The following is a 15,241-nucleotide window of genomic DNA, read 5'->3' as shown; positions in this document are numbered from 1 at the left end:
GGGAGGAGCGAGATGGGCCGGTAGTTCTTAAGGTTGGGGGGTCGGCCGTGGGTTTTATGAGCAGAGGCCTGACTTCTGAGTGCTTCCATTTGTCTGGGAAGGTGCCTGTTATGAAGGTAGTGTTGATGGTATTTTGCAGTTCAGGTGCGATGGCTTCCGTGGCTCTGTGGTAGATGTGCGGGGGGCTGGGGTCGTTGGGGGCGCCCAAGTGGATGCCTTTCATGGTTGAGACGTGTCTTTGGTCGGGATCGATGTCCAGCTGGGGATGGTGGGCTGGCTGGAGTCTCAAGCGGGGGGGTGGGGAGGCCGGCTGTGGCGTCTTGTGGGTGGTTGACAAACTTATCGTAGAGTGTTCTGATCTTGAGGTGGAAGTAGGTTCCAAGCTTGCCACATTGGTCTTGGGACGGGGTGATGTCTGTTGCTTCGCTTCATGGGTTTGTGAATTCCTGGATGACACTGAAGAGTTCTTCGGAGTTGGTGGGTGTTGGAAATGGGATCCCCGGCTGGCCAGGGCTTTCGCCAAAGTCAGTCAGAGACCACCACTCCCAAGTCAGGGCAAGGGAGTTACACGCCAAGATAACCCCTGCTCACCCTCTAGATAACGTGGCGCGAGCAGCAAGGCTAAACTTGGAGGCGATGTAAGTTAAGTATTTGCGCACGCACCCCAGCAACAACACCCAGGACCCACCACAAAGGAAACTCCACACAAGGTTATATAAAAATAGCCTTTGTATTACACCAAAACACATTAGATAAAACACACACTTTACAATGTGCCAGAGGCACGGGCAGAATTTACAGGGGATATGTACAAGACAGGGCCACCTGGACCACTGTCAGGAATCAGAAGTAACACTTTCAGAAATAGCACTTAGAATGTAAAATTACTTTAGCACAAAATAGCACACAACCAGTAATCACTGGTAACCAGGACCTCACTAGCACCACCTGTACTAGGGAGAAAACAACCACCTAAGTATTACAATACCTGTAGGGGTGTAAGCACATAACACATGATGCAATGCATAACATTCATTCAGAGGTGTAAGGGAGGAAAACACATGATGCATCAACAATACATTCAGAGGTGTAAAAACAAGGCACATGACGCATAAAAACACATTCAGAGGTGCAGAAAATGAACAATTGCGCCAAACTCACTTAAGTCACCACCTGTGACTGTCCATAGGCAGGAACACCAGAACTGTCCCAATGTCAGGGGGCCTAAACGAGGCAGCTGCCCACAAAGTGCTGGGCAGCTGTGAAGTGAGTGAGGGGGCCAACGCTGGAGCCCCCCCAGGCTCTGAAGAAATCAAATGTCCCCCTGAGCCTCTCAGGGCTCTGTAAGAAATATGGCCCTCAGGAGCCTCTCTGGGCTCTCATCAATCTGCCACCTCGAGCCTCTCAGGACTCAAAACCAAAAAGATGCAGCCTCACTGGGCTGTTGGGGTCCCTCACGGGGGACCCGGGAACTCTGGGGGTGCCTCGAGCCTCTCTTAGGCTCGAACACCAAATGGGGGCGGGGAGCCTCTCAGGGCTCGAGTGAAACTTGTGCCCAGCCGTTGGAGTACCCCTCTCTGGGACTCGAAGCACAATTGGGGCACCTGGAGCCTCTCTGGGCTTGCAACCTAAGCAAATGCCCTGAGCCTCTCTGGGCTCGTCACGGCGGTGGGCGTTGGTGGAGCCCCTCACGGGGGACTCAGAACACAGAATGGAGCCTCGCAGGCTCGTGAATACAAGGGGCCGGCGAGCCTATCTGGCCTCTAGAAACAAGGAATGGCCTCAGAGCCTCTCGGGGCTCTACACAAATGTGGCGCCGTGAGCCTCGCACTGGAGGGGAGGGGCGGGCACCGTCAATGTGCCCCGACGCCCCCCTCTCCCTGAGCAGTCACTCACCAGCTTCTGTAGATGCTCCCTCGGTCTGGGGAGTAGCGCGTCTCCTCTGCCCGGCGGCTCTTCTCCGCTGGGCTCTGGCCGGACTTTGCCTCTTTTCGCCGGCGGCCGGGGCTCTCCCTCTTGAGAGCCTCGCCGGCCCGATGCAGCGGGTTCCTTTTCTTCTTCTCGGGCTACGGGGGCGGGACTTCCGGGCAGGCCGCGTCGCGATTGGCCGGCCTGTCAGCTGCTTCCGGGTCGCCGTAGGCAGAGCGGCGGCCCGGGGGAAGACCTCAAGGCCACAATCTGTTACAAACGCCGGGTGGGCACCGGCTCCCCTCAAAAGGACAGATCGAGGTGGGCACTCGATCAGGGCGGACAACGCCGGATGGGCACCGGCCTCTGCAATCAAAGCGCTCACAAGCGCAATCAGTAAAACAAAGCGCTCCCAGGCGCTAGGCAGATAATCACAGCGCTCCAAGCGCTATAATCAAAAATAAAGCGCTTCCAAGCGCTAGAGGGCATAAAGCGCGCTCCTAGCGCTACGAGCAGAATAAAGCGCTCCCAGGGGCAAGGACAGAGCCCCAGCAAACAAGTCCTTGGGCAGGCAGGGGGGCAAGGCTGGTCCCAGAGCCAGCACACTGGGTCTCCAGGCAGGGAGACACTCCAAGTGGCGGTCCTCTGGCCCAGCGACAGCAGCAGCAGCCCCCTCAGGATCCTGGAAGAGAACAACTTCTGTGGGGACACAGCCCCATTTTTATACAGCATTTCCTTTGTCTGTAGGTGCAGGGTGGGGGCAGAACCAGTCGCAGCTGGTTCTTGAGTACTCTGTTTACCTCAACCACCCTCTCTATTCACTGGCAGGGCTTGGGTCATTAGACGCACCACAGGGGGGCGGAGCCAGCATTGTCAGGGGAAAACCCAGCCTCATTCAGGACACAGGTACACTCCTCCCCAGCCATCAGCATGCTAATCTCCCACTCACCACCGGGCAGACCCACCCAGACTTCCTGGAGCCTGGCATGCCAGCCAGCTCCAGCCAATCACGCTCCAACACCCTCGCTGCACACGTACAGCCATGTCTAGGAATGACACTTCCCCACTAGACACATACAAGCCACACATACCGTTGCGCAGCATTCATTCCCACGAGTTCACACATACCAAACTCGAGCCTGTACACCCCACGCATCAGGAACTACCAGGGACACATACATTCCCCATGCATTCCTATGGGCGGGCAGGCCTAGCTCAGCACATGCACTCAAAGTGCGCACGCACTTTCCACTGGGACACAGTGAAAGTGCGCAGAACCCCTAAAATCACCATTGCCAGGTCACCATTTAAAAGCAAAAAGTCTAGGGGTGAACCTGCCCTAAGGGCCAAGTCCAACAGTGGGGTTGGCGAGGTTTTTGTTGTGGATGAAGTTCCTTTCGGTAGTTCGGATTTGGTTGTGGTAGTCAGTCATGGCGTCTTTGTAGGTGGAGTAGTTATCGGTTGCCTTGGAGTTCCTCCTGTTCTTCTCGAGTTGTCTGCAGTTGCGCCTGGCTTCTTGGAGATCGGTGGTAAACAAGGCGGCTTTCATGGGGCGCTGTATGCCAGGGTTGCGTAGCGAGGTGAACTTGTCTGCACATTTGGAGATCCAGGTGTTGAGGTCTCTGGCTGCGGTGTTTGATTTGGATGCCCTGGGGTGGTTGTTTGGGGTGAGGGTGGCATTCAGTTGTTTGTCGGTAACCTTGCTCCAGTTCCTTCGTGGAGGGCGGGGGCCTGGTTTTGGTGCCTTGGGTTAGTCGACGATGAAGTGGACGCAGTGGTGGTCATGATATTTTTAATGAATGACTGACATGTATGGATAAAAACCTGCATACTTATTTTTACTCATTCATATATGTGTCAGTAAATGTACACACGGGGATTGGCCCTTCTTGATGCAGCCTGTTTGGACAAACATTAGAATGGCATAATAACAGCAGATTATGCATGTCATCTCTGGGATATCGCAGAGGCGTAGCTAGAGCTTGTGGCGACCGGGGCTATCCTTCAGATTGCCGCCCCCCTGGGGGTGGAGCTGGGGAAAAAGGACGGCGAGCACCTAAAAGAGGTTCGAGAGACACGTAGTATTGCAGTTAATAGTTACCTCGATCATGCAAATTACATACACATACATGACACGGTCCATGGCTAGACAGCCCCCGTCCCGAAAATAGTGCCGCCTGGGGCGGACCACCCCCACCGCACCCCCCCTAGCTACGCGGCTGGGATATCGCACACACATCTGTCGTTACTGCATAGTATATTAAATAATTACAGATTCTCAGGGAAGCCCGGTTACATGGTAGACAGTGAATTGTTGGTGGTGCAAGCTGCAGACCTGTTGTGGAGATATTTCATTCTCATGCCTTACACTGACACTGAAGGACTTTCAATCCTTACACTATTCAAAGAATCCTGGGGAAGACCCTCTCTCTTCTTTCAGCATCGCCTGAAACATCATAATCGTAATAAAGCACAAACAGCTGAGGAGAGACCAGGAGAAAAGAAATGAGTAAACAATACACTTTCCAGCACCAGGGCGTCTGATAAATAAACACATACAAACAATTAAAGGTGCACACCTAATATTCGCAGAAGTGTATATATTTCATATGTTTACATTGGATTTGGAAATAGTTAATAGTCACCACTAACTATGCAAGACGAGGAGAGTAAAAGGGTCTTTTATGTTTTATTCTCTGTTTCAGTGGGTCTACCACCAGAAAGCAAACTCAGCTTTTTTTGTAGTCACTATTAAGTTTAGACCTCTGGACAGCGCCTGTTTGAGCACAAAAGTAACTAATATGAGAAGTGTAAAAAGAAGGGGAATTCTATGGTGTTGAAAGTAAAATAATATGTGTAGTTATAACGAGTAAAATATTTACAAATAATGTTCAGAACTAAATAGAAAGCTTGTTTTTGCACAAATGTTTTGTGTTCAGAGTCAATGGAAATAATGGATTTTGCACAAGTTGAATCTGCATGTAATTACGGCTCTGCCACATGCACCACATAAAAACTGTGTCTACCGCAAACAGATGAACAATGACTCAAACGCACCACATGTGGCCACAGGGGCAGCCCTGTAGAGAGCCACCCGGCCTCGACTCTACAATGTACCCAATACCCTACACGCATTCCCTCACCCTCGGGGCGGGCTCGTCCTGGGGTATATAATAAAGAGGCGGAAGACCGCTCGGGGTCTTTCCGGCACCTGCAACTAGTCAGCGTCTGTGTGCAATCATTGTTACCTAGCCACCACGTGCAAGGCCCAGCCCTCGCACACTACACTGGCGACGAGGCCGGTACTGGCCTCACGCGTGCTTTGTTGCAGCGGCCCCTCACCTCGCTCCACTCCGGGTGCGGAGTTTGATGACACCCTCCGTCCTTCAGGCAGCATCCTAGCTGTGGCACCGTGACCCGCGCCCGATCGAGACCCGCCCACGCGCCTCCTCCTTGGGAGCGTGTTCAGCCGGCGGGACTCGGCGTTCACCGACGGGTGAGTGTGTCCCTTCCTCCTCGCCTGCACGGCGTACTCCTGCGGCCTCGCTTGGCCCCCCTGGCTGTGCGTGCCCTAGGCTCGCGTCGTCATTCGCGGCCTAGGCGCTTGCTGCAGTGAGCGCGCTGCTCTGTGCGCGCTGCCCCGGTGGGGGAGGGGTGAAGAGGAGCGACGCTGCACGTCAGCTCCAGGACCCGTCTCATTACTTGAATCTTCCTGCCGGCGTGGGACCGGCTTCACTGCGTCTACCCTACTTTCCTCCCTGCCCGTCAAGCACTGTCCACATTTGGCAAACAAGCATTGGTCAACTCAAATACCTGTCATTTTCAGTGACTACCTCCAGGCAGGTGCACGTGCTCTGCCCGCCTGTGGTGCTGGCTCTCACATACCACAGCGCCCCTGCTGCCCACTGCCTGCATACTGGACGGTCGCCTGGCATGAGTCCCACGGCGCGACGGACTGTGTGGTCGTGAAGTGCCGGGGGTATACCTCAGAAGGGGAAGCTATCGAGGACTTCGCTACCCTGCGCGTTGACAAGTGCCCTATCCTCTTCCTGCGCAGACACACTCGTGCTCGCCCGGGCAGCGATGACTGACGCGTCGCAAGGAGCCGCCGCTGCGGCGGCGCCAGCTGCAGGCCCCGGGCCAGCAGGACCTGCCCGCCAACTCGCCACTGGCCCGCAAATGGTCAGTCATGCGCACACGGGGGTGGCCCCCATCCCTCCATTCAGCGAATCAGCTGACCCTGCGACCGCGGCCCCCCGATGGAAAGCGTGGCTGGTACACCTTAACCTATACTTCAAGGGGACCCGGGAGACGGATAGCACAGTCATGAGGTCCCTCCTCATTCTTTATGGCGGGCCCGAAATTTATGACCTGTTTGAGACTCTACCCAACACAGGTGCAGAAGATGATTATGACGCGGCAGTCAATGCCCTCAATGCACACTTCGATCCCCAACTGAACCTGGATTTCGAGAAATTCAAATTCAAGAGAGCATGGCAGACAGAGACCGAGTCGGTGGACATGTACTACGCCAGGTTGCGCCGTTTGGCCGCCAGCTGCCCATTCACGAACCCGAGGGAGGAGATACGGGACCAAATCATAGTGGGCTGCCGGTCCAAGCTGCTCAGAAAATTAATTCTCCGACAACCAGGAATAACCCTGGACGAGATACTTATCCTTGCCCGGTCACACGAACTCTCGGACGCCAGAGCGGAGGAGATGGAAACGGCGCTGCGTTCCCCGATGGTACGTCCGGTTTCTCCCAAGATGGCGCCGATCAAAGAGGAAAGAGTGGACGCTCTACAGAGAAGGCCGCAAATCAATCGCCCACGACAATAGCAGTCGCGAGACGCCCAATGTGCGTACTGCGGGGAAGAGCATCCGACGACTGCGACGTGCAGTGCAAAAGGCAAAACATGCCTGAAATGCGGGCGCATGAACCACTTCGCAGTGGTGTGTCAAGGTGGAAGATACAGGCCCGGGGCCCCGAGATCTCGAGGAGGATATGGTCGAAAAGCGGTGACACAAAGGGTGAGACAGCTATCGCTGGAACCCGAACGTCCGCCCCCGGACAATCAAGCTCAAGAGAGGAGGCCGTACTACGAAGATGACGAAGACAACGAAGTGTATGTAATATCCTACGTCAGCAGAGTATCCACAAGGAGAAGGCCTCCGCCAATGTGCACCGTGTCCATAGAAGGAACTGAAATGCGAGCGCTCATAGATACAGGAGCATCTGTGAATGTGATGGACTCGGAACAATATGAGAAGATGTCGCCCAAACCAACGCTGGCGCCATCGAGTGCTCGCATATACACCTACGGAGGCACCGACCCTCTACCCCTGAGAGGAGTCATCAACACTGTCATTGTCAATGGTGAACACTCGACAGAAGCTCGATTCCACATCACGGAAGGAAAAAAGGGTACACTCCTCAGCTGTCACACTGCTGAAGATCTAGGACTAGTGTTCTTCGCCAACCAGGTCCACCAATCAAACGCGGATAACATTCTACAAGAATTCCCGTCGCTCTTTAGCGGCCTAGGAAAGCTGAAGGGGAAAAAGGTACGACTACACATCAACACTACGGTGCGTCCAGTCGCGCTAAGGCACCGGAGGGTGCCATTCAACCTACGGCCACTAGTAGAGGCTGAACTCAAAAGACTGGAAGACCTCGGAGTAATCGAAAAGGTTTCTGGACCAACTCCCTGGGTGTCACCCCTTGTCGTGGCACCGAAACCCAAGCAGCCTGGCGCTATCAGGTTGTGCGTCGACATGAGACTTCCTAACGTGGCTGTGAAGCGTGAGCGACATATCACGCCGACGATGGACGACATTATAGCCGACCTGAACGGAGCCAAGTGGTTCACCAAGTTAGACCTCAACGCGGGATATCACCAACTGGAGCTTGAACCGGAGAGTCGTTACATAACAACATTTTCGACTTACGTCGGACTCCGAAGATATAAGAGGCTAAGCTTTGGCGTCTCCTCCGCCGCTGAGGTGTTTCAAAATGCGATCCGAGAAGTATTGTCGGGGCTGAATGGGGTGATCAACTTGAGTGATGACATACTCATATACTCGAACACGCTATAGGAACACCACGCCCACTTAAGAGCTACGCTGAAGAGGCTGGCTGACCAAGGACTGACCCTGCACAAGGAAAAGTGCGCATTTTACCAGGAAGCGGTAGACTTCTTTGGATACACCTTCACCAGGGAAGGTCTAAAGGTGGACCCGAAAAAGGCCGAGGCCATACAGAACACGAGCACCCCACGCAATCCGTCCGAAGTGCGGAGCTTTCTCGGCATGGCCACCTACTGTGGCCGATTAATCCCTAACCTGGCCGCCCTGGCGGAACCTCTGAGGGCACTCATGCGCCAGGATCAGGAATGGGAATGGACATGCCTGGCGAATCAAGCTTTCCAAGACATCAAGGCGAACCTCCTAGACAAGGCCGTGATGGCGTACATTCAACCACGAAGAAAGACAGAGCTCATCGTGGATGCCAGCCCTGTCGGTATGGGAGCTGTGCTGTTACAAGAATACGGCAAGGATGAATGGAAACCCGTGGCGTACGCCAGCAAGGCGCTCACTGACACTGAGACCAGATACGCTCAAATTGAGCGAGAGGCCCTTGCCATCAAATGGGCATGTCAACATTTTCATCTGTACCTGTGCGGGCAGGAGTTCACGGTAGTAACTGACCACAAGCCACTGCTGCCTCTTTTCATGGGATCTTCCAGACTCGCGCCTCCGCGCATAGAGAGATGGGCTGTCCAACTTCAAGGATACAATTTCACCCTGGTATTTCGTCCTGGAGCCCACAATCCCGCTGATTATCTGTCCAGACACCCAGATGTAACAAAGAAAGCACTCCCACTCACCGATGGTCATGGAGTAGAGGAATTCGTCCACATGATATCTCAAGCGGCATGCCCAGACACACTCTCACTCCAGGAGATAGGAGAGGCTACTGCCGAAGACGAAACACTGTCTCAAGTAAAATGAGCCCTTGCAGACAACAGTTGGACCAGATTCCTAGACGGAGTTCAAGGTTTGCGTCCGGAAGTGAGTCATGCCAGGCAACAGATGTGGCAGATCCGCCATGAACTTAGCGTAGGGGACGAAGGAATTGTGCTTCGAGGCCATCTCATCGTTGTACCCGAGAAACTCCAGAGGCAGATGCTGACCATAGCACACGTAGGCCACCAGGGCATGGCCAAGACAAAGGCACGGCTGCGACACAAAGTCTGGTTCCCTGGCATGGACAACATGGTGGATGAAATGGTGAAGTCATGCCACGCCTGTGCCATCACAGGGGGAGATCTGGCGCCCGCCCCTGTCATCACAGAGGACGCACCACAAAACCCCTGGACTCACCTGAGCGTCGACTTTGGAAGTTTCCCCGATGGTCGACACACGCTGGTAGTGGTGGATACCTTCTCGAAGTTCCCCATGGTGGAGATCGTCCCGTCTGTAGCGTTTCCCCACGTCAGGAAAGCTCTGGACCGCATCTTTGCGACAATGGGACTCCCTGAAGAAATTAAATCAGATAACGGACCACCGTTTCAGGGACGAGAATTCCAAGACTACCTCGAAAGCCTACGAATAAGACACAGGAAGATAACACCGTTATGGCCTCAAGCAAATGGGGAAGTTGAACGACTTATGAGGACTACTAACAGAGCACTCCGAATCGCGATAGACAATGGAACCGACCCCGAGTTTGCCCTGAACCAATTTCTGAGTGCCTACAGGCAGACCCCGCACAGCACCACCAAGTGCGCCCCGGCACATGTGCTATTCAAAAGGGCGCCCCGAGGGAACATACCGTCAGCATCAACCTGGATGCCGGGAGAAAGAGACAGTGAAGCCATTCAATCACGTAGAACCATTACTAACCAGAAGGCGAGCGTAACACGACATGCTGTGCAGCCAAACCTACGAGAAGGAGACTGCGTGGTGGTCCAAGATCGTCACCCAGGATGGAAGTTCCGGACCCCTTATGAACCAGAGAGGTGGAGTGTGGAAAAGGTACAAGGGACTATGGTGACAGCGCGCCGAGGTCGCCAGATAGTCACCCGGAACATTTCCTGCTTCAAAAGAGTGAGAGAGCCGGCTGGTCCTCACGAAAACATCAGTGAAGCACCACCCACTGAGACAGAGATCCAAGATGATGACGGAAGGAGAGCGGGGGCTCCCGCCCCTCCGCTAAGTCCGTGTGGATCCAACGAAAGGGACAATCACCAAAACGAGCCTCCAGGCCCCGGGTCAAGATCCCCGTCTCCGGCCAGGAGTGTCCACACAACCCCGGCCGGGGTTGCCAGCTCTCCGGGATGCCGCAACAACCGATATCACTTGAGGCCTAATCCAAGACCAAGCCAGAGACTCCGAGACTTTGCCTGGACATCGCCCTAGCTGGTGATTGGGTGATGTCGAACTAAATCAAAGGAGGGATGTAGAGAGCCACCCGGCCTCGACTCTACAATGTATCCAATACCCTACACGCATTCCCTCACCCTCGGGGCGGGCTCGTCCCGGGGTATATAATAAAGAGGCGGAAGACCGCTCGGGGTCTTTCCGGCACCTGCAACTAGTCAGCCTCTGTGTGCAATCATTGTTACCTAGCCACCACGTGCAAGGCCCAGCCCTCGCACACTACAAGCCCCCCTCTCCAAGGCTTCACTGGCCACAGGGGCAGCCCCTCTCCAAGGCTTCACTGGCCACAGGGGCAGCCCCTCTCCAAGGCTTCACTGGCCACCATTTGTCTGATGAAGGTTGTAGTGAGGTGTTTAACTGCAATGAGGTGAAAGCTCTGCTCAGACAATGATTGTGTGAGATTAAAGTGCACGATATTGAAATAATACTGTCACAGATTGTTGTTACGCCGCATAATTTGCCCGATCTCGCTGAATAATTTATTCAACCCTGCGGCATAAATTGCTTCTCCAATTGCGGGTAATTCCAGTGATCCCGATAATAATTATTACAAGTGAAGAATTGAGAAAAGCAGTCATTGTTCAGCCTTTCAAACAGCAAATGCAGTAAGAAATTGTTTCATAATTATTTTCCAGATGTCAGTTCAGTTCTAAAACAAATATTATAACAACCAGTCGCAGAATGGCCACGTTAATAATAACTCGGAGGATTTTATAGAAATCCATATTTAGGTGACCGCTCCTGGCACCTACAGAATCTGAGAACAAAACCAAATTGCTTGTATTTTAGCCGAGAACAGAGGGAAACCTCGAGTCAGAGCCCAGAGGGAAACCTCCAGTCAGAGCCCGGAGGGAAACCTCGAGTCAGAGCCCGGAGGGAAACCTCGAGTCAGAGCCCAGAGGGAAACCTCGAGTCAGAGCCCAGAGGGAAACCTCGAGTCAGAGCCCGGAGGGAAACATCGAGTCAGAGCCCGGAGGGAAACCTCGAGTCAGAGCCCGGAGGGAAACCTCGAGTCAGAGCCCAGAGGGAAACCTCGAGTCAGAGCCCGGAGGGAAACCTCGAGTCAGAGCCCGGGCAGCAGAGGGGTCAGATCTGTTCTGTGACTGTAACTTGAACCCGGAAGTCCCAGCGCAGCCAGAGAGGGACAGACGCACAGACACACCCACTGCACACGGAGAGGGACAGACGCACAGACACACCCACTGCACACAGGGAGGGGCAGACGCACAGACACACACACTGCACGCAGAGAGGGACAGACGCACAGACACACCCACTGCACACAGAGAGGCACAGACACACCCACTGCACACAGACTGCACACAGGGAGGGACAGACGCACAGACACACCCACTGCACACAGGGAGGGACAGACGCACAGACACACCCACTGCACACAGACTGCACACAGGGAGGGACAGACGCACAGACACACCCATTGCACACAGGGAGGGACAGACGCACAGACACACCCACTGCACACAGGGAGGGACAGACGCACAGACACACCCACTGCACACAGGGAGGGACAGACGCACAGACACACCCACTCTATAAAGAGAGAAACGGAACTTACCTTCACTTCCTGCGTTTCTGAATCATGGCGGCGGCAGCTCAGCTCGGGGATCTCCAGGAAGAGGCCACGTGTTCCATCTGTTTGGATTATTTCACTGATCCGGTGACTATTGATTGTGGACACAACTTCTGCCGCTCCTGCATCACTCAGAGCTGGAAGGGGAGAGATGGAAACCTCCCCTGTCCTCAGTGCAGGGATATATCTGGGAAAAACCTCCGACCCAACAGGCAGCTGAGAAACATGGTGGAAATGGTAAAACAGTTTCATTTGTCCCCCGTGAAGCCCCCGGAGGAGAATCTGTGCGAGAAACATGGCGAGAAACTGAGGCTGTTCTGTGCAGAGGATCAGAGGATGATATGCTGGGTCTGCCGGGAATCCAAGGAGCACAAAACTCACTCAATAAGTCCCATAGAGGAGGCTGCAGAGGAGTACAAGGTATGTGCGAGGGCATTCAGGGATTCCAAAGTCCCGCTGTGAGCTCCGTTGAGCAACCTGCAGAGGAGCACAAGGGGTGTGTGTGGGTGTTCTGGAACGACAAGTGAAGGTCACTGGGTACGGCTGTGAGCCCCATCAGGGAGGCAGCCTGAGAGCGGAGCTCTGTGTGACAGTGTTCAGAGGGGACAAGTCATGCAGTGCACCCCATACAGGAAGCTGCAGAAGAGCACAAGGTGTGTGTGTGGGTGTTCACGATTCACAAGTGAATACACTACTGGAGTCGCATAGGAGATGCAGTGTGTCGGGGTATTCAGTGTTCAAAGACCCCCTGCGGGTCCCACATAAATTGTATTGAATTGCAATTGCATTTGTATAGCGCTTACTACCTCTGACGAGGCGTCAAAGCGCTTTTTTAGCAGTAGCACGCTACTCCGGATCCCATAAAGGATTAGTGTTGAATTAGTAAAGTGAAATATGAAAAGTAGTTTGAGTGGTGGGTAGGTTAGTCAGTTATTTGGACTCAGAAGGATAGCGGAGGGATAGAAGAGGGAAAAAGGTTTGCATTTATATAGCGCTTGCTACCCCTGATGGGGTGTTGAAGCGCTTTTTTGACGAGTAGCACGATTTTGAAACCATATTAAGAAATTGGGGAAAAAATACATAAAAATACATTTTAGTTTGTATGCTCCCAAAGAAAAAAGGAATATAAAAAGGAAACACTCATCAGACGTGCAGGACGTGAGGAGAAAACATGGCATTGCATGAATACAGAGAAGAGAGATGAAGTATAGAAGAATGAAGCATCTTTAACTTAGTCGAAAAGGGGTTGATTTGTTGTGTACGGATTGGAGAAGGAAGAATAGGAATGAATCTCAATAAGAATGAGGAAAAAATGGAAAAAGTGATGAGAGGAGATGGCCAAGGCGAAGCCAGAAGCCAGAGTGAAGGAAGGATGGAGTATTTCTTAAGAGATTAAAAGCAAGCGGTCAGGCTCCATTGGAGCCGCGGGACACACGGGTTCAATGGACCTCAGTTGAGGGGGGTTGAGTCTGGAGCCAGGGGACACACAGGGTCAATGGACCTCAGTTGAGGGGGTTGAGTCTGGAGCCAGGTGACACACGGGTTCAATGGACCTCAGTTGAGGGGGTTGAGTCTGGAGCCAGGGGACACACAGGGTCAATGGACCTCAGTTGAGGGGGGTTGAGTCTGGAGCCAGGGGACACACAGGTTCAATGGACCTCAGTTGAGGGGGTTGAGTCTGTTCCCTCGTGTGTCCTGGGGCTGAGCTATCAGGACTTGGAAGAGCGAACATTAGGGCCCCCCTTTGACACTTGCCTTGCAGGGCAGCAGGGCAGGCAGCCAAGGCTTACCAGGGAGGGGGAGGAGGGAGAGAGACTCCACCAGGGAGGGGGAGGAGGGAGAGAGACTCCACCAGGGAGGTGGAGGAGGGAGAGAGACTCCAAGGCTTACCAGGGAGGGGGAGGGGGAGAGACTCCAAGGCTTACCAGGGAGGTGGAGGAGGGAGAGAGACTCCAAGGCTAACCAGGGAGGAGGGAGGGAGAGAGACTCCAAGGCTTACCAGGGAGGGGGGGAGGGAGAGAGACTCCAAGGCTTAACCAGGGAGGTGGAGGAGGGAGAGAGACTGCAAGGCTTACCAGGGAGGAGGGAGGAGGGAGGAGGGGGAGGGAGAAGTGTGGCTCACTGGTTAGAGGAGGCAGAACCTGAAGCAGAGGTCAGACCCGGGAACAGGGTTCAATTCCCGACGCGGCAGGGTCTTAAGCCCAAATATCCACGGACTCGATAGTTCTCGCTTCGGTGCCTACTCGAATCACGGGTTCACACTCTGCAGCTCTGGGCATTAGCCTGCTTAATCTCCACTACGGCCCCCCGCGGCGGGATGCCTGGCTTTCACCTTGGGGGTGCCCAGTATGGGTATCTCACAGGGAAAAGCCAGGACGGGTTCCCAAGGCAAGTGCCGAGATGCCTACGGGTAATCGAGCGCTATATAAGAACGCATAATAATAATAATAACTCCAAGGCTGACCAGGGAGGGGGAGGGAGAGAGACTCCACCAGGGAGGGGGAGGAGGGAGAGAGACTCCACCGGGGAGGAGGGAGGAGGGAGAGAGACTCCACCAGGGAGGAGGAGGAGGGAGGGAGACTCCAAGGCTGACCGAGGAGGGAGAGAGACTCCACCAGGGAGGTGGAGGAGGGAGAGAGACTCCGCCAGGGAGGAGGAGGGAGAGAGACTCCACCAGGGAGGAGGAGGGAGAGAGACTCCACCAGGGAGGGGGAGGGAGAGAGACTCCACCAGGGAGGAGGAGGAGGAGGGAGAGAGACTCCACCAGGGAGGAGGAGGGAGAGAGACTCCACCAGGGAGGTGGAGGAGGGAGACTCCACCAGGGAGGGGGAGGGAGGGAGACTCCACCAGGGAGGGGGAGGGAGGGAGACTCCACCAGGGAGGTGGAGGAGGGAGACTCCACCAGGGAGGTGGAGGAGGGAGAGAGACTCCACCAGGGAGGAGGAGGGAGAGACTCCACCAGGGAGGAGGAGGAGGGAGAGAGACTCCACCAGGGAGGTGGAGGAGGGAGAGAGACTCCACCAGGGAGGTGGAGGAGGGAGAGAGTCTCCACCAGGGAGGTGGAGGAGGGAGAGAGACTCCACCAGGGAGGTGGAGGAGGGAGAGAGACTCCACCAGGGAGGTGGAGGAGGGAGAGAGACTCCACCAGGGAGGTGGAGGAGGGAGAGAGACTCCACCAGGGAGGCGGAGGAGGGAGAGAGACTCCACCAGGGAGGCGGAGGAGGGAGAGAGACTCCACCAGGGAGGCGGAGGAGGGAGAGAGACTCCACCAGGGAGGCGGAGGAGGGAGAGAGACTCCAC

At 54.6% G+C, this 15,241-nt stretch overlaps 1 protein-coding gene across 1 annotated transcript in view; it reads left to right on the top strand.

Annotated features, from left to right (window-relative positions):
* The first annotated feature begins 11,950 nt into the window (after positions 1–11,950).
* Positions 11,951–15,241, top strand: part of LOC144752922 (E3 ubiquitin-protein ligase TRIM39-like) — a 406,522-nt gene continuing 403,231 nt past the window's right edge. Inside the window, exon 1 of the mRNA XM_078640743.1 lies at positions 11,951–12,361. Within this exon, the coding sequence (XP_078496869.1) occupies positions 11,951–12,361 (411 nt within the window). The remainder of the gene's footprint in view (positions 12,362–15,241) is intronic.

The sequence above is a fragment of the Lissotriton helveticus genome, chromosome 5_1 (genome assembly GCF_964261635.1).
Source record: "Lissotriton helveticus chromosome 5_1, aLisHel1.1, whole genome shotgun sequence".
Taxonomy (NCBI): domain Eukaryota; kingdom Metazoa; phylum Chordata; class Amphibia; order Caudata; family Salamandridae; genus Lissotriton; species Lissotriton helveticus.
Note: the sequence above shows the minus strand (reverse complement) of the source record. Positions and strands in the feature narration are given on the sequence as shown.